Here is a 26,131-nt window from a genome sequence, read left to right as displayed (position 1 = left end):
GCCATAAACGTGCCTCATGCTTGTTGTATACTGCAGCTGAAAGTACAGATAGAATTTTTTTTTTTTACAGGTACTGTTAACATTTCACTCTGGACAGACTCTACATGCACTAGGAAATGAAAGAACTGCTCATTTATGTTAAGTCGAGCTTTTAGCTGCTGAGGTGGGGCAGCTATAAGCAATACACAACGCCATACATGAAGGGTTTAAATGCGCTTTTAATTTATAATAAAAATACGAATACAAACTGCATCAGCAGGGGTCAAAAATACTATACACAATTATGGGCTCTTTCAACCACACACACAAAAAATAATAAAATAAAGAAAACTATGCCCTTCTGTAAGCACATAAATTGTACACTAATCAATGAATGCCCACATTACTAAAGTAGTACAATTTCTCAAAGGTACCGTACCATGTTTAATGAACAGCCTTTTCAACACATAAGAGTGACACTCCTTAAAATGTGAGAAAAATGCCTAACTTACAAGTAACAGAGGGAATGCATAGGCAAGGGAGGACAGTAAAAGTTGCCCTTCAAAACACAAACACGAAAATAAATACTCTACATTATGAACCGGCAAAATCCACGGGGCTGCTCATGGGAAGGAAGGCTGCCCACATAGACTGGTGTTTTACATCACTGCAGACTGAAACACAGTGCAGGATCGTATTTCCGAGCATAAGCTCCAAATGTGGTGTAGCTGGCAGCAGAAGCTGTGAGCACAGTTCAGTTCAGCAATGTGCGATTTGTAGCAATCATGGCTGTTCACGAGTGATACTATTTGCAGATCACAGCGACAAATTCTCTCTTCTTTGTAAGAGTGGAGGAGGCAAATAAAAGAACACAATGGCAAGAAGCAATGATGAAGAATCGTTCTATGTGCCAGTACTCAAAGTAAAATAGTGCACCGAATGCCATTTGCTGCTGCAGCGAGAGAAGCCAGGTTGCACCGAAACAATCACATAGTGGTGATTCATGACGCACTGGATCACTTGGACATCGGTTTCATCAAAGATCGGAAGCTAAAAAGTTTGATGCGGTGGCGGCAGCAGGCTTATAGTGTGTGGACGAGTTAGTGCACAACAGCACGAGTGGTGAGAATGGCCACATCTGGTGCACCGTTGCCCAAGGACGGTGGCATGGGGGCATGAGCAATCTCCAAATGATCTTGCGTATGGTATACGTCACTTGAGCTTGACAGCTGGGCGCCTTCTGCCAGAAACTGCACCTGTGATAGCAAACAAAACACCTGTAAGCAGCCGCAGCAAGAACGACTCTTCTCAACACTTTCAGGTGTTATCAAATAACCTTCTCACTTTTTAATCAATCAAAAGCCTTGCAGCAACCTGTCTGTGGTCGAGCATTCAATAATTCCATTATTATTTCATCCTGCATGCACACAAACAGTGCCAAAAGGGTCCCAATTCACAAAGGAGAAAGATAACATCAGACAACAGCCCACATATTGACTTCCACTTGACACGCTTAGTAACTTGGCATTTTGGTCCCTCTGCACGGTACCTCAAGAAAATGACATTTCACTCCAAAGGCATGAAAAGCTTCAATGCCATGCCACTTGTGCTTTTAACTTAAAATCGGTGCAGTCAAGAGTCACTCATGTGTGCAATGACTGGACGCAGTTTCCTTGAAATAATTTGTGTGTGCAACGACTGGACACAGTTTCCTTGAAACGAGGTGCATACTTATCTCATTCACCGATTACTTAATCATGATGTGAGAATGAAAATTCACCACTTTCTTGACGCCTTTCATTGCAAAAATTTTGCTACTGCATGCCGTCATCGCTCCAATCTTTCTTGCAGTGCTGAGGCTTTCTTTCAGACAACAATCCAGTCGCTTACCTGTGCAGCGAGCTTTTGACAATGGAATAGTACTGACATTTTGCAACAAACCTTACTCAAGATCATGTGAGTTCGGGCTTATCTTTCAGGCTGATAAGGCACCACAAAGGCTGAAAGGTCTTCCCTAAGAGCACAGATAGAAGCAGATAAGCCCGTGCACCTGAGCTGCACAAAGCCCAGTTCTTTTACGGTCCGAGCAGATTCTCCAACTCATAACTTCAGGACCAGTAATGCATGCACACTGAACTGAAGTGTTTGTCAACATGACACCGGGTATGTTCCCACGAGGCCTTGCTCTGTCTCACATCACTTTCTTCATGAAAACAGTCTAGCAAGCTAAAATTCCGGATAAAAACTAATGTTGTGCAAAACCAAGCATAAAAAACAATTATTTACCTAAATTTTAAGCCTTATACTGTTTCAGAAGGAGTTTTATATAGATAATCATTAACATGCTGGCAGGTTGATTAACACAAAACCCGGTGAGGCCTATGCAACAAACTGGGTCAAACTTTGATGCACACAGAATGTGGTCTTTGCATGCATATGCTTGTACTTTGGTATATAGCAGATCTGTGTGCAATATAAGGACAGAGAACCACACTCGGATAGCAACGGCTTGCAAAATGAGATCTTGTCTTTATTTCTCAACTCCCACTTGATCGACCTATGTTGAATGCTAACAGATTGGGAATTAACAGACTGAGAATTTAGCAGGCACGCTATGTCTGCAGTAAACAAACTGCTACACAACTTTTGGCCAAAAATGCTGACTAGCTAGAAAGTAATATAAATTTGTTTACACATTTTACAATATCTCAAAGACTCCACTGGAGGGTTATCACATGTAAGCTTTCGCAGGCTTCCAGGACACATACCCGCTCATGTTCGCACTGCATGCTTCTCTAAGAAGCATTAACATATTGTGCACTGCAGCGTACTGAATGACTGACCAGAAAATGTTTCGCTTTAAACTTGTATCACACTGCAACTTACAACTCTTGCTGCCCCCTTTACATGCCAAATCTAACTCATGCAGGCAACGTGGTCACAAAGAATGCAGTTTTAGCTACTGATTATAGTGGATGAGAGCTGCTTCTGAACCATATTTAAAAATTGTTTGGTAGTGCTCCTCAGATTCTGCTGTAACAACTGAGCAAAGCACTTCCTGATCTTCAGGACCAAATAGTCTGAACGTTTTAGTCTGGACGGCGTCTTTGCTGAACGAGCATTGACGAGCCTCTGAGGCAAGCATGCCGCCTTGTGTGCCGTGACTCAGCGGAAAGTTGATATATGCAAGAAAAAATCAACACTTTTCATGTTTAAGCCCTCATTGCTTTACACTTGTTTTGGAAAGAACTGGGATGCTTAGCAACTTCTACACAAACCTCTAGTGAAAGAGAATCTGTGGGAGCCTCCCTGTGGCACACAGTGAGAGCAGCTGTATCGAGCAACTGCTCTTCTGCTCTGGGCCAAGAAGCATGCGAGGTTCGAGTGCACAGAATTGGCAAAACAGGTATGTGAATCTGCATTACGTGTGCGACATTTTATATGGTTTCAAAGAGGCCAGTGATCAGGCATATGGTGCAGGAAAAAATAAAATTAATGCTGTTGAAGACGCACTCAGGCACAAAATGAGAATGCACTGTTTCCTGTAGTTTGGTCAAATGGCACCTTTTTCTTTATGACCTGCCACAAATATAAACGCAGTGTCATTGGCCCAAAGGAGAAAGGGTCTGGGGAGAAAACGGCCACTAATGAATGATCTGCTCCTTTTTTTTTCTGAGTCAAGAGACAACTTCCCTTGGCAGCTAAGTATGGGGACCTTGGTGTCAGCGCAAACTACCATAATGATGCACCCCCACAAAACAGAGCCCCATTTTTTAAATCCTCTGCCATTTGCTCATGCACTTGCATCGTTTTCCTGTCTTTAGTGCAGAAGATGAAAGGCACCGAGGTTCTGACGCTTGCCCATTTCTTCACAAAGACTGCACCTGTGTGACACGTATTTATGGAAGAGTTCATTGTGCGTGCCTATTTGCTTTAACAATGTACTTTGCATTCGCTCTACCAGAGACTCAGTGCCGCAGCCGTAATGTGCGCTGTGATGATCACGTCGCAATTGTTCTAGCTAAGTGAGTGTTCAGTATGAGTGGGCTTGACTTCAGCAGCAACATGATTCCTCTCAGTTAGACTAAGCTTTGGAACGTTGCAGGCTCTCATCCCAAAGATAACTAACTGGCTAGCTCCCATGTGGCAAAGTTACCATTCTGGGCCCCTCCCACTCTTTGTAGCTATATATTATCCAAGACAAAAATGCAGTCTTCCCCAAAAATAAAGCAGCCATGCACCACCCCCCAGCAAGCCCATTTAGTAAAGTGAGCATTTGGTTGCAGAGCGCTGCTTGGCCTGGGCATGCTCTGAGAAAAGGACCCAGTGGAGCAGCCTGCTCTCCCCACGGCGTCGGCGCCAAGAGGTCAGCACCTTGGGTGAGATGAGGCAGATCTGGCGCAGCTCTTTGACAAACGTGAGCAGGTAAACGTCGACGGCAAAGACCAGGATCCACTCTGATGCCGTGCTCGCCACGTGGAGGTGGTAGCCCTGCATTAAGGAAAAAGCAGTCTCTCCCTATTTGCCTCACCCACAGCAAGACTTCAATGGGGGAAAAGGAGCGAAAAAGTAAGGAGAGGCAATTATACACTCCCCATAGCAATGCCGTAGGGGTAAAAATGCTCTGAAAGGCTGAAAGATGGTCACATGCTGACAGAATGTGGCTACCAGGAATGGAGAGAGGAAAAAAGAAAAAGGGAACTTCTAGGCCCCTCGCCCTTTCTTGCAGCAAATAAGCGGAGTTACAGCTGCACTTAACTCCTCTGATACTTTCTTTTTTGTACACTTAAACATGGACATAACGGAATTTTAGAAATCAGCATTTTTTTTGCCCTACCCAGGCCCTCGTTACATTTATTTGCATGCGAAGACTAGCAATTTTGATGCTGAAATTGCAATTAATGCACCATCAATAGATAGTCAGCACAGCGAGTTCGTTATACCAAGATCAAACTCTTTTGCAGCCCCGTATTTTTCAGAAGCTTCACTCATAATTGTGGCAGTAAGTTTCCAGTAGTAAGTCTTCCAACAAATAACAAGCCCTTTTCAAGCAGGAGATAGGTATCCCCCAAATGGCAACAGTACTACCAATACAACCAAAGAATCAAAATGCAGTGATCTACAGTTTATAGTACTCAGTACATATTAAGCAGCAAGACCAGATGAATGGTACCTGCCTAGCCTGCCAAGAGACATTAATTATGTGCTCTACATGCTAACGCCCAATACATCTACGTACAATACGTACAATACATCTGCTACATACAAACCAACTCTCAAGAATGAGAGGCTTTTATGTTAGCAGCAAAAATGAAAAAAAAAAAAATGGCAAAGTAAAAAGAGATCAAATAAAGACAAACCCCGTCCTCAGGCCTCCATTTTGTTCTGTCCTTTCCATGGAATCTGTGGATTGACATGGGTGCCGTGATGGCAGCTGAAAAGGCAGAGTCAAGGAAATTTGCGAAGTAAAACATGCATATATGCGAGATTTGAAGACAGAAGAGCATTGTCAACAGCACTCGAGCGACTATATTTGACTCCGCAACTTCAGGGTCCAGTTTTTCTGTAAAGCTGTTGGGCAGAGCCATAATTCTGATATGTAGTTGTGCAGCTCAAGAGTAAGAGCATAGGCGACTTGAATACTAAGCAGCAATCAGAGGCCATAGCTTGGCAGCAAATGCTGATGTTAGGAAGATGAGGGTAGAGTGCATGCTACTGCTTTTTTAATATAAAAACAGTAAGTGTCTGACAATTTGTACTTCGTTTTTAAGCCACATTTCTTGTTTTTGTTTAATATGTTACACATTTTACTACTACGCTCTGTAATGCCACTTGGCCTTGAGGGCATTAATAAATGAAATGAAAAAAAAATAATAATAATAATAAAAAAAAAACTACCTAAGCAGGCATGCAGTCTAATGAACATACTATGCACTTCCTTTGCCCCTGCCTGATGTCCAGCAAGCAAACAGAGGGTGTGAATCTGGGGCGAGGCAAACCTCTCTCAATCCCAGCTGATGAGCACAAAAGAGGTGCGCTATAGGTCGAATCTTATAAATCCTGTTTTCGTGAATTTTCAATGGATGAATTAATTCCCCAACAGAAGAAATTCATTAAAGAAAAATTTCACCGAAAATAAGCAATTCACTGATCCCAGATACCCCAAAAGTTGGGTTCTGACCACCCTATGATTAACATGCTGCTCATGTTGTTACAGCGACCTCCTGACTATCAGCTGTGCAAAGACTACTGCATGGCAGACATGTGTGCCAGTAACCTTGTTTCTTTGGAGTGATGTCAGTAAGCTTCCATTAACAACTTAGAAGTACCTACTAAATGCACTACAACTCAGCTGTACTCTTTCTTTCTCATGGCCCAGATCTGCCATGACTACTCTGCCTAAATAAACACAACCAGTTGTTATATGTTTAAAACCTCTCTAGCAATCACCAACTATCCCTCTCATTTAAACGTCGCACATATCCTTAGTTTCCTTCACATTTTACAGCCTACTTGTACTCCGCCTACCTGGCTTATCAATCACATATCAAATTCACCTCCTCTGTTATTTAAAAGCGCAATGCTATAAGGAAATAGGTTTCTGAGTTTATAACCAGCAGAGTGTAAAATGAAATGTTTGAATAAAATTGAATACAAGTTAATCTGGTTATCCACTTACTTAACCCAACAAAACAGCTGTATTAACACATCAAAACGGAACTGATTTATAATACAATGGACTCTTGGGTAATTCACTCATTTAAAAGGAAGGTGAAATGGTTTTCTGAGAATTCGAGGTTATTCGAGAATTCGAATCTCTGAAGCTTCTTGGTAATGCGTGCAAAGTAGTTTTGCGCTAGCATTTAAATTGGCGACGTAATCATTGACTAAACCGCGACGATGTTCAGGCTTCACCTCACTGCACTGGAGAAGTGTGGGGAAACTCGTAGTGACGTCACAACTTTCTAAATTTCAGATGTCCACTGCCTTCGTCTACCTGCCGCTGTGCGTCTTCTGATGCCACCAAGCAATGCTTCGTATGCTTCACCTTCGACGGCATTTGTTTTCTTCCTTGAAACAACCGCTTCTTCACTGGAAACTTCGCGCCATTGTACGCGACGTCATCACTAGGGCCTCTGCCTGTTGCTGTGTGCTGCAGAGAGGCCTCAACGCCTATGTCCCTTTAGTCGGCAATTACGTCACCATTTCAAATCCTAGCGCAGAAAGATTTCGCATGCTTTACCTGCAAGTTTCACACATTTAGCTCGTTTAAACTCATCAAATTCTAAAACCTTTCAGTTGCCCTCTAATTTGAACCTGAGGTTTACTTGAACTGACGCTTTTGGTTCCATCAACATCAAGTGTTTATATAAAAAAAAAAGATTTCCCTTAACTTGAGCACCACAAAATTCCAACAAATTTTCGGTCACCTTAGAGTTTTAATCGCCAAGAGGTGACTCTGCTATAACACGAAAGGTCTCTTCGATTTGGCAGCACCAGCTGCACCAGTTCAAAGGGTGCAGCACCGTCGTCCTCGTTTTTCCGGTGCCGCGCGCGCCCTCTGCACTTTTTTTTCCTCGTTTTGTCAAGGTGCAGGCCTTTGGCAGCGCTGGTGTTGCTGGTGTCGCCGCTGCACTTGGACTGGCGCTGCACATTGGCGGCACTTATCAGAACTGGTGCAGCCAGTGCAAGCCAAATCGAAGAGACCTTAAACATCCCTTTGGTGACAGAAACACAAGCAGCCCAACCAAAAAATGACATCACAGATAATAATACTGGTATTAGGCCCATACATTCAGCAATGAGTCAACATTTAAACATGCATTATATCCAGTCCTAAAACTAATAAAACAAAAAATCACATCAGCAGGTTTAAACATTCACACTTGCTTAGCTGCTTACCGTATTTACATGATTCTAACGTGCACCTTTTTCTGGAAAAAAATCACCAGAAAATGACATGCGTGTTTGAATCAAGTATGAAGATGAAATTATGCCAGCAAGGCCCTGTCATCGACATCAAAAAATGGAGGCCTGGTATTTTTTTTTGTGCAATGCTATCGCCTACCTAGCCTACTATGCTACCACAGTCGTTTACGCTGATATGCCTTGCAAGCATCTGAAGTGCCCTTTCAGCAAAGCTCCAACCTAGATTTGAGCCAACATGAAAGCGTCAGTTACGGAGAAGAGCAGAGTTCAGTACGACATCGGGTTTAAAAAGAAAGGCAATCTTGTGCATGGAGGAAAGCGGCAGTCATGCAGCCTCATGTGCATTTGGTGTTCTTGAAACTTATGTGCCTGACTGGTGGAAACAAAGGAACAGGATTTTCACCGCCAAGTCTACCATGAAAGGTTCCAGCGGACCGAAGAAGGACCGGTTTCCATAAATAGAAGAAGAGCTACCAGATTTCGAGCAACAACAGCAAGCAGACCACAGGCCTGTGACTACGGAAGCTAGGACTATGCAGCTGGCGAGGCAGAAAGGCCTAACGTAGACGGAGTTCAAAGCAAACAGGTGTTCGATTATGAACTTTGTGAAAAGCCGTGGATTTGACTGTTAACCGCACTGTTTATAATGAGGAAAAAGCACAGCTATCTGGTGCTAACATATATGTCAAAAAATTGTTTTACATGGAGTGTTATGTCTAAAAGCACAAAAAATACTATCTAAGTTGCAGACTAATTGTACCTTAAGAGGTTCACATGTTAGCCTGGCAAGCATTGACAGTGCTGTCCAGTGAGCTAAAACATTTCTGCACAAACCTCAATGTGCAACAGTATTTTCTATGCATTTGGCCACACAACAACAAAGCCAATGCACTAAACATTGTCTAATTAATAAAGCCTTATCCTTTATTTCTCTAGTCACATCCATAATTTGAAACAACCACTACAAGACTAAACCTTCACGGAACTTGTCACAATGCTGCTGTACAGGACTGAACAAGCAATGTTTCCCTGTCCAGAAACTGGCAGCCATATCCAAAAAGCTAACAGCTTTTTTTTTTTTTTCATAAACTGTTTTCTGAGGCCTTGTGCCTTTCAATGATATAACTTGTGTCTAGGTTCAGCCACTTCTATTACAAGCAAAAAAATGCACATAAGATTTGAGACTGATTCTGCACGGGATAGTCTGAGAAATTGTGGACACAGGCATTTACAACATACATGCACCAATATCCTCCTTCTGCTCACCATCATAATCAGCCAGATCACATACAATGCAGCATGAAGGCCTGTCCCAGTGCTCTCCCATTATTCTGTCTTTCTCTATCCACAGCAAACTTCCATCTGACTTCCAACAGCACCCGGATACATTTGCCTTCCCTTGGAATCACTTGGTTGCCCCAGATGAATGCAGTACATATCCTGCCAAGGTTCCCTTTTCCCTAGCCAGTTCCACTATGCCCTCACACACCAGACCGAAACAGCTGGTCACAACAACGAGGTGCAAATTTTGCAGGTGCACAGCACAACAAAACCTCTGTTCCCAAATAGGGAGCAAGGGGAAGACATGACAGAGGATACTGGAGACAAAGGCCACCGTGGCCACGACGGAGAGGAAGAGGCGAATCCACGCCATGAGCCGTGTGTTCACCAGTGGGTGCATGCGGAAGCTCATCAGCGTGTTGACCCAGGTGTAAGCAGTGCTCCCGCCCACGGCCAGCATGGCTCCACAGAGGTGGACGTACAGCACCTCTGTCTCCTGCACAAATGAGTGCAGTCAAGCTCAGGGAAAGGCAGAAGAAAAGCATGGGAACAGTGGGATGAGGTGTGAGGCAGAGCAACGCACCAAACAATAACAAAAACAATGCTTCCAATGTAGTGTGATGACAGCGATACTCTGATGGCACATTCTGGAAAGTGACATACGACACGCTGTTTAGCCCTGGAAAATCCAACTGACAACTATCACTTTAAAATACAATGAAAAGTGATGGTAGGCTCTCTGCTGCTGCGAGGTGGTGGCCTCTTTTAGATAGGAGCCCCCGCCACGGTGGCTCAGTGTTCGAGCATTCAACTGCTGAGCCTGTGGATGTGGGTTCAATCCCGGGCACGGCAGCCATGTTTTGACGTATAAATGCAAGATATTTTTATACTCTGCCATTTTAGTGCACATTAAAGAACGCCAGATCTTCAAAATCAATACAGAGCCCTCCATTACAGTCTTTCTTTCTTTCTGCGCTCCCTCCTCCATCCTTTTCCTTAGGACATGGTTGAGGCCTTTACCGAGAAGTGAGAGATTTACTGCGCCTTTCCTTTCCTCAAAAACCAAGTTGTTTACAACGAAGAAGTTGCTGCTAGTCAAATGTAAGAACTGCTTCAAGAGCAGATCGGTTAGATCTAATGAGAGTGCCAGCACGAATAATGAAAAGCAGCATTGCAGCCACCTGAAAGTTGGCGACAATGGACACGCCGAAGGAGGAGACCCAGCCCAGCCAGAGGCCCGCGGTGTTCATTCGGAGCACCCGCGGTGACTCCTGGGACAGGTGGTCTCTGTAGTACTGCTCCACCTCCTTGTAACGCACATACACAGTAGCAGCCACTGTGAGTGCAAAACAAAAAATACAGACTTACTATACACCTCTGCAGCCACATAAAGATTTTGAGCACCACAACGGAAGAGGTTAACATGCCCCTGTACGGAAAAAACACGACTGCCTGTGTGCTGCCATGATTGTCAACATGAGAATAGATCTTTTCACGTGTATTCGTACGATATTCAATAAAAATTTCATGTGTACAAGCGTGATACATCAACAGGATGTGACAAAGAAGAAAAACCAGGCTCAGTAACTGAACACAATACTACACAAGGTTACTTTGTCTGCTCTGCACTAATGTGATAAATGTGAGCAGTGCATTAAAAATAAATGATTACAGAACCAGTCTCTTATCAGTCAACTCTATGAATCTGGAATTGTGGCACTAATAGTGACATAAAGTGAAAACAGCAGTCCCATCTGCAGCACCACGCATTTCCTGGACTGCTGCCACAAAATGTATGGCGTCCACAGTCGTACTTAAATGAAACATTCCCCCCAACTCCCATCCCCCCTAAGTTTGACACGAGAGATAGAGAGAAAAAAACTATTACGAGCAAAGGTGGCAGGCAGGAGGCCCCCAGAGGGTGGAAGCCTCAGTCCAGGGCCCCATATACCATTACTATCGGGGTGGCACGAGCACTGTTTGTCATTCATTACATGAAAACTGCACTGGAGATCAATGAAGCCCCATTTCTCCCGTGTCACCTGCTTAGCTATCAAACTGTGAGCCCTTGTCACACAAACCTTCAGCTGCAGTTATGTAATCCTTCAAGTGTGTTAACATGAATGAGTTTAGCATCACAATTATTTCTGAGGAGACAGTCTCCTTTGGAATGCACAAAACATAAGCACTTCAATACAGATAGCAGAATTTTGCTTCTCACAACTTCCATCTACCTCTTGGAAATAGAATGCACACCACTTCAGCCGTTCCAACCCTGAAGTGTACACAATCTAACATACTCAATAACTAACACATTCATAATAAATGAATCAACACAAGAAAAAAAAATACAGAATGCCGAATTTCACTCACTCAAGACAGAGCAGATGTTGAGGAGCTGGCTGAATATGCAGCTTTCAGGGGCATATGTGCCCGTATCGCTGATATATGGAAACTCCACTTCAACATGGCCAAGAAGAATTGAGATCAGGTACCTGGGGGCAAAATTCCAAACATGCCAACAAGCGCTTGGGATAAGTGGAACCGGACGGTGTATATGAAGCTACAAGCAATGATCCAACTGCACTTAGTCACGACCCAGTAGAAAATGCATGGTGTGGTGGGCGTACACTCTGGTATAGACCTAGCGCAGTCACATGTGGGTGTAGTGTGTCACCACCAATTTTCAGACGTCACCATCAACGCAAGTATAAGCACCCCGATGTTGCACGAAGCTCTCATTTCAAGTTCCTGCTCACAAGAATGAATGGCCTGAACATGCAACTCTCCAGCAGACCATACTAAACAATTTAACCCTTTAATGCACTCTGCACACAACTGTGCACACTGCAGACTCTCAGCTTTTGCTCAGAGTACACTCTAGCTAGCACAAATTCTTTTGTTTCAGAATAATTTAGCATCCTTCACATTTCAAACAGGATGCTTTTTTATGCCAACTAGTGAACGCAGCAAACAGTTCACATAACAGTTAGCTTAGAAGCACATCCTCTGCCATTTTCTTCCCTACAGATTTTGCCGCCAATAATAATGTCTTTTTTTTTTATGGATTTCTAGTGTCATGAGCCCTTTTTAAGCTTCAAAGCTTAAATGATTCTATGATCCCTATGATCCTAATTTCATAAATCGCGACGTTTTAGTATTACAGTTCCCATCTATTTTTACAGCTTGTAACACGTTTTGCATGTGAGTGTTGGCGTTTCACTGAAAAACTAACAAACCGGTTTCCTCTAGGCCTAGATATGCTATTTAGGCCAAAAGATGCTTGTTTCGAATTGAAATAATGAATGCCGCCTGAGAGGTTGGTTTGGTTTACGGGGGTTTAACGTCCCAAAGAGACTTAAGCTATTAGGGACGCTGTAGTGAAGGGCTGTGGAAACTTCGACCATCTGGCGTTTTTTAACGTGATATCGCACAGTACACGCGCTTCTAGAACTTCGCTTCCATCAAAATTCAACAGCCGCAGCCGAGATCGAACCCATGTCTTTCGGATCAGCAGGCGAGTGCCATAACCACTGCGCGCCATGGTAGCTGGCGCCTGAAAGGATTAAGTCTGCAGACATGACGCAGAGCCAGTGAAGATGCATACATATTTGGTAGTGCCATTAGAACCATATGGGCACTGTGTACAAAATAACAGTTGCCATGAGACAATTAGTCGCGCGCTAAAAATAACCTTAAAGGGCCTATGAAACCGGTTCATAAAGTGGCTATCAAATATATCCATTGTGTAGAATAAATAAAACCGCAGAGCAAAACCACAGCGGAGGAGGCGGGGTGCACAACTAGCTGGTTATGGCAGAGCATCTCCCTTTATTAAAGCCCCATAAACCATAAACCAAGAAAGCCTTAGGAATGAATCATATTAAGAGTTCTTTTTCAACAAGAACAGTTAGAAGAATGAACTTTAAACCTCAAATCGCAAGCTTCCTCCCAAAAGGCATCCATCATATCGCCAATGTGCAAATATAAAATGGTATGTTACATTTTCTCCACAGACTATTCATTCATTACTAAAACTATATACTTAATTACTTTTGAAGAAAACATAATTAAAACTTGTCCACTAGCAGAAATCCTTGATGAAAGGGTTATTAAGTTAGTGAGGTCTTGACCGTGAATAGACAAGAATACAAGGGATACAACAGACCTATTGAGAATTATGGAATTATGAACCTCTCAGATCCTAACCGAGGTGTGTCGTAATGTCAGCTCGTGATTTTCTTTGCATTCCTCGGTCACTATGATGATCTCTGTTAACAGCAGTGTTTGTAATAGGCATCCAAAAGAGGGCTTTAATTTTTAATTTTTTTTTTTTAAATTTGAGCATACTGTGTGTTAAACTTGAAATGTTGAGAAATGAGAGCAGCAAATGTCAGAATAACAAAGCAACACCATCATTATTTTTTGTCCTGCTATGACATAGGAATTCAAAGAATGATTGGTAATGCACATGTCCATACGCTAATGCATATGGGGACAACAGCAGAGTAAACTAAGCCCTAGGATATTTGAACTTTGCTCAAACGCGAGCACTGCCAACAAAGTAGGAAATTAGCACACAGAAGTAACCCATGACAGAGGAAAGCTATCACGAAAGGATTTGGCTTTACATGGAACTGCTCTATGGCAGCAAGGCAGCTGCCAGCAGAGACTAATGAGCATATTATAATGAGATGAGTCTTCTCAGAGCTGTTATCATACGGGAAAATTTACTCACAGTAAAGGCAACTAGACCACAAAAAGCTATATCAATACTTTCACTATACCAGCTGGTCACTACTTTGCACTTGTACACCTAAAGGTATACATGTGCATTCTAATCTAAAAACGACTGTTTCTCATGCAAAGGAGCATGAATAAAAATTTCCTGCAGCCATGAAAAAGCATAGTTGGGGACCATGCACACTACTGTCACTGATTGTTTTGATGGAGTCAAGTGAGAAAGAATTAATGAAAAATCTCCCTGTAACCTGCACATTCAATATGCCACCAATGATAATAAAAGCTAATAACGCAATCTCAGCTTTGATCGAATGCTCTGCCACCTTGTCACCTAGCTAAGTATTACGTTTTGCAGGACTGCATGCAGCAAAGGTTTGACCACATGTGACATCCTCAGACATCATCTCAAGTGTTGCTTACTGCGGCTCTATCCAAATATATCAAAAGTTTAATAGTTGCCAGAGCTAAATTATAAAAAAAATGATAACAGTGCAAAAGTAGAGAGCTCTTAAATTGGTTGAATCAGTGCAAGAAATAACTGAACCCTTGACAACCTTGGCAAAGCACAGGCACCTTTAGCTGTGATTATACCTCAGTCCCGTGACCTGCAATCCCTGGCATTTTGCCTTATTTCGTGGCAAGCCATTACTGTAAGAAAACAATTTCATGTAGATTTTGGTTTGCATGCCTTTGTGACGTCTCAGATTGACATTATGAAAAGAAAAAAAGAAAGAAAGAAAGAAAGGAAGAAAGAAAGGCACATGTATTGCTGGCTGAAGAGGTTACTAGTTGACACTACTGTTGTCATTTAGAGTACGTAAACGCCCTGGAGCAACCAAAAACACCCAACCCCCACTCTAGTAGGGAATGAAAATGAGCGTTTTGTAACATATGTTACAGCGGGTGGAAGCTGATTATGGGCAGCTTCTTAAAGTTTTTTAACAGGGGCTCAACGCCTACAAATAGGAAAGCACCTTGCTGGACTAAAAGCACAAATTCCACAGTACTGCACTGCATGCAAAACTGACACCTTCTAACATTGTAAGCAGCTGGAAAGAAAAGAAAATAGGGACGTGATTAGAAACAAGAATTCTCTTACATGCAACGGCAGCAATACATTCATTCTTTCATTTTTGTGCAGCCTCCAAATGAGAGATATTGCAGCCAATCAATACCTCTAGCTTGAGTCAGTATGGCTGCTCCACTCAAAAAGTTACTTAAGTTTAAGGTAAATCAGCCATTCCGAGCTCTTGAGCACTTTTAGATTTGGCTAACGAATTTTTAATGCTAATGCTGCACATCCTACCATTTACTGTGCTGCTTCAAAGTTTCAAAAGCATTTCAGAAAAACATGGCAACAAATTTTTGCCAGAAATTAGCACCTGTATTTTTTCGATGGAGCAGTTACGAGCAAATCGAGCAGCTTTCTGATTACTGGTACAGTAAAAGAGCTCAGTCATGACACATTTAAGAGGAGATGTCACAGCCCAAAGATGAAATGCATTAGCACATCAATGAGGTGTACCATGAGGAATCAAAACATACAATGGGGAAAGGGGCAAGAACAAATCTGTTTACCACAGCTTGTATGAAACCAGTCTATAAAACAATCAACAGTACCTATCAGTATTTTTCTCTTTTTTTGCATAGCATAGAGGAATAAAGCACACTCACGTAACTATGAAGGTGCCAGGCAGCAGAACGAAGACCGACAGAGGAAGCAGTTCCACTCGGGTCAGAGGCATTTTAGTGCTGGGTGCATCAGGGGTAAAAAAAAAATAAACAAAAGGCGGCGCATGTTACTGAAACTTCGCTCGCCTCCCCGTAAGCACTATTCACACTAATCAAACCACGGAAACTTCAACAAGCCTTCCACGGAAGCAGCGCTACAGCAGGGCTTATCCTGTTTCCTAATCGCCCACAGCGACAGAATTGTATGTATATTCGGCACGGACAATGGTATCTAGCGATTGACGAAAGCCTTGCTGCGTTTGCGATGCTGTACCCACAGCGGCTTTTGTCCGTCGCGCGCTGGACAAAAGACGGGTGTTTCACAGCTGTTTGTAACAAACCGAGTTGATTCAAGAAAATTCGAATGCAGTGAATGACACGGGAGAGGTTTGCACGCCGCAGATGAAGTGCAAGATTGGAACACGAAACCGTCCCCGGCATTTCCCCTCTCATGCAAAACAAAGACTTCGACCCCAAGTGCACTCACTAAAGCTGCGGCATTTTATTGCACAGCAAAGATTAGCCAGCACAACCTGAAGTACGCAACATGAACGTTCAAGCACTGGGAGCCTGCAAACAAGCGTTAGCTCTATCGATGACTCATGGAACTGATGGTTTCTGATCCTCTTCACGCTCGCTATCGAAACGATTCCCCGTTTCTTGAAAGCAGCTCAGATGGAATCAGTAAAATAACACTCACACACCTTACGCGTTGTAAACAAGACGTGACGTAAGGCCACGAGACGCTAACAAAGTTCCTTGTTTCATCCACCGAACGACCGTTTACATCGAAGAACCACACAAGTCACTAGGACTTACCGGCGCAGCTGATGCGTGAATTGAAGTGAAAAGCATCGATAAATAACGAAAAGTCCCTATGGTAAAAGTGGCACCGTGCGACGGGCAACGGCTTGCACAAGCGAATTAACTATCGCGAAAAGAGAGCACCGAAGTCACTCAGGTTGCAGGCATCCGTCGGCACTTCGTTGACGCCTGGCACCCACTGAAAGCAGCTAGAATATCACCACTCCGCTAGAACAATGCGTCTTCTTATCAGGGAACTTACTGACAGTTGAGCATTACGCAAGCACCCATGAATATCATAAACGCGAGGCGGAGTCAATCGCAATCAGGGCAGATCACAGCAGCCGTAGAGGAACGGAGCGGGGGGCAGCAAAGCGCGAGCGAAAAGCGTCGGGCCAGTCGGGCTTTCGCCTGAAAGGGGGCGCACACAATCAGTCAAAATATCAAGAACAGTTACATTATACACAATTTGCAAAAATAAATCATAAAACTGCTTAAAAAATTCGTTAAATTTTAAACTTAATTGATTATTATAATCGAGCGAAAACTGAGATTACCAGCTAGTTGGCCAAGCCAAAATTCGAGCATTCACGGATTGCAGCGACACCTATGCTAGACAAAGTAAACTGTCTTCAAGTCGCAGACGCATAGATTTAATATATTGACTGCGCAGAGGTTGCAGACTTGCAGACTTCGATGTTGTAGGTAAATGCACCACCGCCCGGCAATATAATCAGTGAAAACGATGAATTAACAAAAATACATAACTATAACAGTCCATCAGATTAATTCAGAGGTAAATGATTCAATAAAAGAACCGCTTTTCGGAAGATAACGGTGACATATGGGGCCTGCCTCCAGGCATGGGGCTTCTAGGCATACTACCTAAAACTAGGGGTGTGAGAATATCGAAATTTCGAATACGAGTCGAATATATTTTATATTCGGTTCGTATTTCGCATGAGTCAATTTCCGAATATTCGAAAATTCCCCAATACTCATCGACTTTCATAAATTCGACCATGGCAAACCAGAATACCTGGGTTGGTTGGTTGGTTGGTTGGTTGGTTGGTTGGTAAACATTTATTAAAACAGTCAAGGGGCCGAAGGCCCAGATCTAGGGGTCGGCCAAGACTCCTTGGAATCTGGCAGCCTCTAGAGTGAGACCGATGAGCGCTCGTTGGTTGTCCAGGGTAGAGCTGCGTAGACGAGCCTCCCAGGTATGCTGTGTGGGTGTTGGCATGTGTTGTCGTGGACAAGTCCAGACCATATGAAGGAGGTCTGCTGGGATATTGCAGTGTTTACACATCGGCATATACCATTCAGGAAATATATTATGGGATCTTTTGGGATTGGGGAAAGTGTCCGTCTGGAGTTGGCGCCATATGACGGTCTCTGTCTTTGTAAGTTCTTGGTGCAGACCTGGATAGAGTGCGCGAGAAAGACGATAGTGTTGGAGCAGGTCGCGTGAAGTGATTATGGTGTCCTTCCTGACCAAGGCGGGCATGTTGGGGGCGGAACGATAAGCTGCTCGAAAAGTGAGCCCTCGAGCTAGCTCATGTGCTCCCTCATTACCCTTCAGACCCATGTGGGCTGGAGCCCATATCAGGAGGGTCAGGTGTTTAGGCGGATTTGATATGAGTACGCGAAACGCTTCGACTGAAATACGGCCGTGAGTAAAATTAAGAATGGCGCGCTGTGAGCCACTTATGACTACTTTAGCTTTAGAAGTGGAGAGCGCGAGAGCAAGAGCTACTTCCTCCGCTGTAGTGATATGTAAAGTGCGTACGGAGCAGGAGGCATGAAGAGTCATTTTCTCATCTGTGGCAACCGCTGTTGCAGCAGTCCGAGTAGGATAATCTGCCGCGTCTGTGTAAAGCACGTCAAGTTGGCCAGCATATCGCTGCTGGAGTGACGCGGTGCGATCTTGATGAGTTGGATGCATGTTGCGGGGGAGAGGGAGAGTCTTGATGTTGGCCCTGATGGCAGGTGGGAGATTGACTACCGAGGATGGCGGACGGAGGGGAGCGATGCGAAGTTGTCCGAGGATAGAGCGGCCTGCGGAAGTTAGTGAGAGGCGTTGCCGCTGGGCTAGGAGGGCCGTCTCAGCTTGTCAACCGTGTTGGAGACACCAAGGGCGAGGAGCTTGTCGTTGGGAGAAGAGAGAAGACCAAGGGCTGTTTTGACGCCGCTGCGGATAAGGCAATCCAGGCGGTGCTTCTCCGTAAACGTGAGACGTAAATATGGAGCAGTGTAAGCAATACGACTTACGACAAATGCTTGAAAGAGATGAAGGAGATTGGCCTCCTTCATGCCTGCCCGCTTGTTGGCAACGCGCCGTATGAGACGGGCTGTCTGCTGTGTGTATCGATGCAAGCGTTGTATTCTGTTGGTGTTGGCTCCGTTTGCTTGGAGGTGGAGGCAAAGAATTTGGATGGTGTCGACCGTAGGCACGGGAAGGTTGTTAATAGTGAGGCGGATATTTGGAGATGTGGGGGTTTCCGGGGGCACAAAAACGCACAAAGAAGAGCTCAGATTTTGCTGCAGAGCACTTAAGCCCTTTGTCCGATAAGTAGTCTTCAACTGTGTTGATCGCAGCCTGGAGAGTCTCTTCAATGTGTCCGTCACTGCCGCCAGTAATCCAGGGGGTGACGTCATCCGCGTAAATGCTATGATGAAGGCCCTCGTGGCGGGCGAACCGAGCCGAAAGACCCATCAGAGTGATGTTGAAAAGTATCGGAGAGAGGACGGAGTCCTGCGGCGTGCTCTTGTTGCCCAGGGAGATATCCTCGAGGGAGTGGGGACCGGCAACGAGCGTGGCAGTGCGATCCGTAAGGAAAGCACGGATATACAGGGTCTGTCCTGAAAGTAATGAGACAAGTCGTGGCATGGCGCGTGCACGCGCTAGATCGGGAAACCGCTTTTGGGGGAAGGAGGGGGAGCCTTCAGCTTCACAATGCAAAGACCTCAGTTGGCTTCGAGAAGGTCAAGTGAGTGGACTTGTTCGAACGTGTGCCCCTGTTTCGTCGCTGCGTAGAGGAAACCATGGAGCGAACGTTGGAGCAGCGCTACGCAGTGAAGCTTTGCAATAAACTGAGTAAATCGCCTACCGAGACATTTGACAGCATGTGGTAATGATGCAATGTCCAGATCGCAAGGGTTCCAATGGCACAAATCATTTACAAATGGCCGTGAATACGTTCATTACCGTCCGTAAGCGTCATCGACGGGCGCCCGGACCGTTGCTCATCGTGAACGTCTTCACGACCGTTTGTAAATGCTTTGTGCCATTAGAGCACGTGACTTGGATATCGCATCGTTCCCACATGCTGTCCTGATCACGTTAATTGACTCGTTAGGTGAGTTACTCAGTTTATTGCAAAGCTTCACAGCGTAGCGCTGTTCCAACGTTCGCTCCATGGTTTCCTCGACGCAGCGATGAAACATGGGTACACACTTGAAGACGTTCACTCCCTTCGCCTGATCGAAGCCAACTAAGCTCGTCGCATTGTGAAGCTGAAGGTTCGCCCTCCTTCCCCCAAAAGCGCTTTCCCGATCTAGCGCATGCACGCGCCACGCCACGACTTGTCTCATTACTTTCAAGACAGACCCTGTAGTTGTACAGAGTTTCGCCCACCTGCAGATTCTGGAGGTTGGACAGAATAGCAGTGTGTTGATCGTTGCCAAAAGCTTTAGCGACGTCGAGGCCCAGGATGACCTGAGTGTCTCGAGTCTTGTGGTCCAGAAGTTCATGCTTGAGTTTGTGGGAATCCTGGCTTTCCGCCGTTGCCTTTGCGCGGCTGTGCCGGCTTCCCGCGTTGTTTCTCCTCTTCCCTTGCTCCCGCCTCAGGCGGTGGAGAGGCGGCTGGGTGACTAATCACTGTCATTTGGCCACAGCTCCGCCCCGGCTCCCAAACGGCCTTTGCCATTGGCGCCTTTTGGCGGGATTTCGGGACCCGCTTTGGGGGCCGCGCACCGCGCGACCGTCCGAGCGGGGCCCAGGGAGAGAGATCCCTCCGAGACAGCGTAAGGTGCGTACTTTACTGTTTGTCCGTGCCGGCCTTTGCCGTTCGGACCAGTACTTACTCGAGCTCGCCCGCACGTGTCCTCTGACCTGCAGCGGCTCGAGCCTGTCCAGCGGGGTCCAGCGACCTCCGACAGGCGTACCTTGCGTTGATTGCCCACTCTCTCTCGCAACCGGCCCAACGGTCGACACGAGAGAGAGATCACAGCACTGCCGCGGGGACATTCTCCTGCAGCGGCGTGCTAGCGGCGCGCATTACTCGAGTCGCTTCGTGCGCGCAGCGGAGCCTTGCTCCTCGCGCGCCCCCGGGACGGGGTGACTATTGAGTGTGTGTGTATCAGCTGGAGGACGATGTGAATAAACGTCTCCTTTGTGAACTTGGAGGCCTATTTCTTTGCGTCGAATCGCTCTCCTCCCAGCGGAGGTTGAGTGCACCGCATCGGTGTCCCAGTGGTGTGTGGTGACGGCTGATCGGGGCCCTTGGCTCGCGCGAAGCTCGAACCCGCGGTGGGTGGTGGCCTGTGTCCACGTAGAAACCCACAAGTTGGAGCACAACATCACACGTGGATAAATGGGGCCGAAAGGCGATCATGCTTGGCGGGAAGAGATCACGATCCTCTATGTATGTCTAGAGCCGCGCCAATATAACGTGCTCCATGGCCTTAGCCACGCAGGACGTGAGTGAGATCGGACGGAGGTTGTCGAGGCTTGGGGGCTTACCTGGCTTGGGGATAAGAATGATTTCTGCATGTTTCCATTCCTTTGGGAGAACACCGCACTCCCAGCATTGCTGCATGTAGGCTGTGAGTGCATGAATAGAGCGGTCGTCGAGGTTACGGAGAATCTTGTTATTGATGCGGTCTGGGCCGGCTGCCGAGCCCGGACGTAACTTAGCTAGTGCAGCCCGGACCTCTACATGGGCAGATTATCAGCGGCAATCGAGTTTAAAGTTCCAGAAAAACAACACCAAGTTCCTGCTCTCTGTCGTTTATTGCGTGCACCGATCCCATTCCGATGCCGTTAGACCTGATCTCATGCGAAATTCTCTAATGGGCTTTCCGACATATCACATATGCACTATGATCCCACTTGTTGCGAACAAGATAGCCGACTACGTACCCGCTTCGAACAATCACAACGCGAAAGCACGCGTTTTTTTTTTATCCTTCCATAATGTGTTACATACTTAATGCCCACACCCATGCCATTCGTCCTGTCGCCTTCACAACTCTTACAGCGTTAGATCCGTCACCTCGTCTTGGTCAACCATGATATGCTGGTAAGCCAACATGCGGAACTTTCCACGAGGCTTCCCAAAAGGCCCGAGTCGAGGTGTCACACAGGGCAAGCGGTCGTGCCGAAATCCCACCTATTGCATGGTGCATTGTAACCCGCGCACCTCTTAATTAAGTGGTCGTAACGGCCGGCATGACAACGATAGGAGGGCCCCTCTCGCTAAAAATAGCCCGACTGTGTAGTCTCGGTTTCTGAGCTTCGCCACTCGCCTCCTCGTCCTCGTCGACGGCAGCTGTCGACCCGCGCATTCGTCGGTAATCCAATACCAGCTCAGCGCCGCTTTCGGACGCCGACCGGGGCGTCAATGGTCATTTCTTTTAGAGCGGTAGGCAAAAGTCGCTCACCATACCGTGCCTGATTTGACCTTGGTTTAACCTTGAGAAGCACAGCATAGCAACATACTGAGTTTGACAGATTGATCTCGGCCGATTTGAACCAGAATCGATGTCCAAGCATAACTGACCGTGCCTGACACGATGGCGACCTCCAAATTTGGCTCAGGCCAGTATATTCTAGGCACTATACTCAGGCCATTGCCAGAATGCTATCGCTCGACCTTTGGGTATAGCCGCGGTTAAACCCTGCCTAACTTTTTTTCCCTTTTAGAGCTCAGCTCTTCGGCGCCCGTTTCTGCGTTTCGCGGCGTCACCGTCGCCGTTGCCGTCGCCGTTGTCGGTTGTAACCAGCAGTGGGCACCTTATTCGCGCTTTAAGCTGCGAAACCAATGGATCGGGAGCTTGGAAAGCAGAGGGAAGGCTGTTGAGACGCGGGTTCTCAGTTGCCGTCGGGACAGGGGTCCGCTGTCGCCGACCGGCCGGAGCAATGAAGAGAAGGGGGGGGGGGGGGGGGGGGGGGGTTGATAAGGAGCAGCGTGAAAAAAAGGATATATGCATTTACATATTTACAAGCAGCGAGAAGCACGATACATGACACGATGTATCCCAACAGGAAAAGACACAGACAAGAGATTTTCGGCCAATCAGGAGCGTCCTGGTGGTTGATTGGCCTGGCAGGCTTGAACGCCAACCCCGGTAGCGTTCCGGTAGCTGTCCGGCCCGAACGCACAACGCGCTCCACGATGACGACGCGCGGGCTAGGAGAGACGCAGGCTTGTACGCCGTCCTTGGGGAGCGTCTCTAGCTCACCGGCCGAACGCGCAACACTCTCCACAAAGACGACGCGCTAGCGCAGGCTCGTTGAGACGCAGGCCTGGACGCCATCCTTGGGAGCGTTCCGGTGTTAGAAATTCACGTTCACAACAAGGCACATAACTGCCCTCTTGGAACAGTGGACACCTCAGTCGTCCTTTAAGCTACGTGGCGGTAAAATCGGTATATTGGATTTTGAGGAAAGGAAATGACGCGGTATCTGACACCTGAACCGCGCCGTAGGGAAGGTAGGAAGGTGGGAGTGAAAGAAGAAAGAGGTTTATGGTGGTTTATGGTTTATGGGGTTTAACGTCCCAAAGCGACTAAGGCTATGAGAGACGCCGTAGTGGAGGGCTCCGGAAATTTCGGCCACCTGGGGTTCTTTAACGTGCACTGACATCGCACAGTACACGGGCCTCTAGAATTTCTCCTCCAAAGAAATTCTAGCCGCCGCGGCCGGGATCGAACCCGCGTCTTTTGGGTCAGCAGCCGAGCACCATAACCGCTGAGCCACCGCGGCGGCTTGAAAGAAGAAAGAGAGAAAGAGGTGCCGTAGTGGAGGTCTCCGGAATAATTTGGACCTCCGGGGACCTTTAACGTGCGCTGACATCATACAGCACACGGGCGCCTTTTGCAGTTCCGCTTCCATCGAAACGCGGCCGCCGCGGTCGGGTTCGAACCCAGGTACTCCGGCTCAGTATACGAGCGCCTTAGCCACCGCGGCGGGTGGCGAACAGATGTGCGCTGCATGCGTTGGCATTGACAACGTTGTGCCAGAAACGCGGCGCTGAAGCCATAGGCGCTGATTTGCGCATAACTGGATCCCTGAACCAGTGGACGCCTGAATCGCGCTTATAGGTACATACGTGGGGTGATGAGAGGGAGATGTGGGCTGCATGCGTTGGCACTGACAACGGTGAGCGAACTCTCGCGATCAACCATTAACTGCCGCCTGCCAGGGTGACAGGGTGGGTGGGGGCTTTCATGTAGATATAAAGACAAACAGGAATTTATTACCACTTGCGCGGGAAAACATCCCGTTCCTCTCGCTCTTAACGCCTCCCACGGCTGTGACAACTTCGCAAAATACTTGCGCAGACCTCGTCTTTGAGAACCAGGCATTGGCGCAGCAAATCGAGCATATATTCATCTATTTCTCCGACCACAAAGCTTCCTTCATGATAATTAAGAACTATTAGTGGAGTGTTTCTTGAAGGAAGAATATGTGTGAAAAACAACAAGTTGTCTGTAATTGTACATAGATGTCTTGCTTGAATTCTTTGCCTCAACCTATCGAAATGCTGAACAGCTGATGAGCTGCGCTCAAATTTCGCATTAGAAAGTAACGCAATCGTCGGCAATTTTTTTTTTTGTTTCCGTGTGCCTAATTTGCAGCTATGTAGTCTCTGACTGGATCTATTTATTCATGAAAAAAGCGAAAGCGAAGCCTTCACGCGACTGCCTGAAAGGCACTCCACGCATTAGTTGACTCCTCCTACCTTCAAGGGGGAGTTTAAAAAAAAGCGGGAGCCGGGGCGTTTAACTCGATTTGAATGAGGCAAATCGGTTGCACAGGACAATAATTCGAAGTTTCTAAGAATGCTCGGAACGTGTAGATCGAGTTCCTGCCGTAAAATGACGTGCTCAGATTCCTCTTTAGTGCACCTTTAAGTTTTGGTTTTAGCATTTAAAGGGCCACTGCCCAGGGTCCGGACATTTTTGAAAAACAAGCCCACTGCATAGATGAGGCATCGAAGATAACCTCTGCAAAATACTAGAGCCATGCGCGCCCCGAAAAGCTGCGAAAATTCAAATCAAAGCCCGTTCGTTCTTTCCTTCCTTCAAAAACGGGCCCGGCCCACTACTCTGCACCCCGCTGACGTCAAGGGGGGCTACTTTCGCTAAAGGCACTCCATTGGTGCATCGTTCTGACTGACGGGAGAAGGTTGGGCGTAGCCTTGGCGTCGCGTCGTCTGCACAAGGCTTTCCGCAGCGCCTTCTGTTCTGGCTCATGCCTACAAACCCGCATGAAGGAACAAAAAAAAAAAACTGCGAAGGGAGCGTGCGGCGACAGCCTTGAACCCTAGCCATAAAAAGTAAAAAAATAGTAAAACTGAGGGAGTTGGTTCGCCCCCCCCCCCACCCCCCCCCGCCGTGATCACGTCACGAGACGCTCTGCGTGCGCGCTCCCTTCTCAGTTTCTTTTCTTCTATGCGAGCCCCCCAAAACAAGGTTTTAATTAGTAGTGCAGCAGAGCCTTTCCTTCGCTCGCCCACTTGACCGCTCCGCACACACACCCCTTATCTTTCGTGCATCTTGCGTACGCCTTGAATCCAATGAATGACATATGCTTTGGAGCGGAGAAAAGACACAAACACACAGAACACAAACACGCATGGAGAAAAGCAAACGGGCGGTTGCCGGGTCCGCGCTTCGCCGTGTGTTTCGAACACAACCGACTTCCGCCCCTCCGCTCGTGAAACGGTGGGGAGGCCTAAAAGAAAATGAAAAGGTGGCTCGTTAACTGGGAATGACAAACAGATGTATGAAAGGATGCGCTCGCTAACAAGTCTAGGTGGTCGAGCCGATCGCGCCTCTCGATCGTTCAGTGTGCGGAGAAAATGCAAAAACCAAGAAAAGAATTCTATTGAAGGCGGGGCCATGACGTCGCCCTGTGACGCACTCCACAGACACCACGCCTTCGGCTTACACCGGAGAAGGAAGGGGTGATTTTGCCTTGCCGAGCCTACTCGACGAGGAGCGGGAGAGAAGAATTTCGAGGAGGGAATGGAAGGAGAGGAGGCTCGCTCAAAGTGAGGTAGAGAGTGTCTGCTGGCCGCGGGTGGGCAGGGGGCCTTTAAAGGGCCCGTGCCCACCCCAGCGCAGCAGACAGTCTCTACCTCTCTTTGAGCGAGCATCCTCTCCTTCCATTCCCTCCTCGAAATTCTTCTCTCCCGCTCCTCGTCGAGTAGGCTCGGCAAGGCAAAATCACCCCTTCCTTCTCTGGTGTAAGCCGGAGGCGTGGTGTCTGTGGAGTGCGTCACAGGGCGACGTCATGGCCCCGCCTTCAATAGAATTCTTTTCTTGGTTTTTGCATTTTCTCCGCACACTGAACGATCGAGAGGCGCGATCGGCTCGACCACCTAGACTTGTTAGCGAGCGCATCCTTCCATACATCTGTTTGTCATTCCCAGTT

The 26,131-nt window shown here is 46.6% G+C and overlaps 1 protein-coding gene and 1 long non-coding RNA gene across 2 annotated transcripts; one reads left to right on the top strand and one right to left on the bottom strand.

Moving 5' to 3' along the window:
* Positions 1–198: 198 nt before the first annotated feature.
* LOC149372829 (DNA damage-regulated autophagy modulator protein 2-like) lies at positions 199–16,868 on the bottom strand. The gene is made up of 8 exons (XM_089567369.1): positions 16,483–16,868; positions 15,607–15,684; positions 11,563–11,684; positions 10,371–10,525; positions 9,508–9,685; positions 5,340–5,413; positions 4,354–4,470; positions 199–1,235 (listed from the first exon to the last, which is right to left on the bottom strand). The coding sequence occupies exons 2-8, from the start codon at positions 15,675–15,677 to the stop codon at positions 1,080–1,082; spliced, it is 873 nt and encodes a 290-aa protein (XP_089423495.1). The 5' UTR covers positions 15,678–15,684; positions 16,483–16,868; the 3' UTR covers positions 199–1,079.
* LOC149372830 (uncharacterized) lies at positions 1,915–8,835 on the top strand. Its single transcript, XR_016287044.1, has 3 exons — positions 1,915–2,142; positions 4,266–4,548; positions 6,956–8,835. It is a non-coding gene; the product is annotated as an uncharacterized LOC149372830 (long non-coding RNA).
* Positions 16,869–26,131: the final 9,263 nt, after the last annotated feature.

Source organism: Amblyomma mixtum, chromosome 1 (genome assembly GCF_055824585.1).
Source record: "Amblyomma mixtum isolate Tamu chromosome 1, ASM5582458v1, whole genome shotgun sequence".
NCBI lineage: Eukaryota > Metazoa > Arthropoda > Arachnida > Ixodida > Ixodidae > Amblyomma > Amblyomma mixtum.
The sequence above is the reverse complement of the archived record's forward strand: the minus strand, read 5'-3'. Positions and strand labels throughout refer to the sequence as shown.

Excerpts from the sequence above, each read along its gene's own strand:
- LOC149372829 (XM_089567369.1), bottom strand. The coding sequence starts at position 15,677 with ATGCCTCTGACCCGAGTGGAACTGCTTCCTCTGTCGGTCTTCGTTCTG. Across the intron at positions 5,414-9,507 it reads CACGGTGGCCTTTGTCTCCA|CTGCCATCACGGCACCCATG; the intron begins GTATCCTCTGTC and ends CTGCCTTTTCAG. Across the intron at positions 4,471-5,339 it reads AATGGAGGCCTGAGGACGGG|GGCTACCACCTCCACGTGGC; the intron begins GTTTGTCTTTAT and ends TCCTTAATGCAG.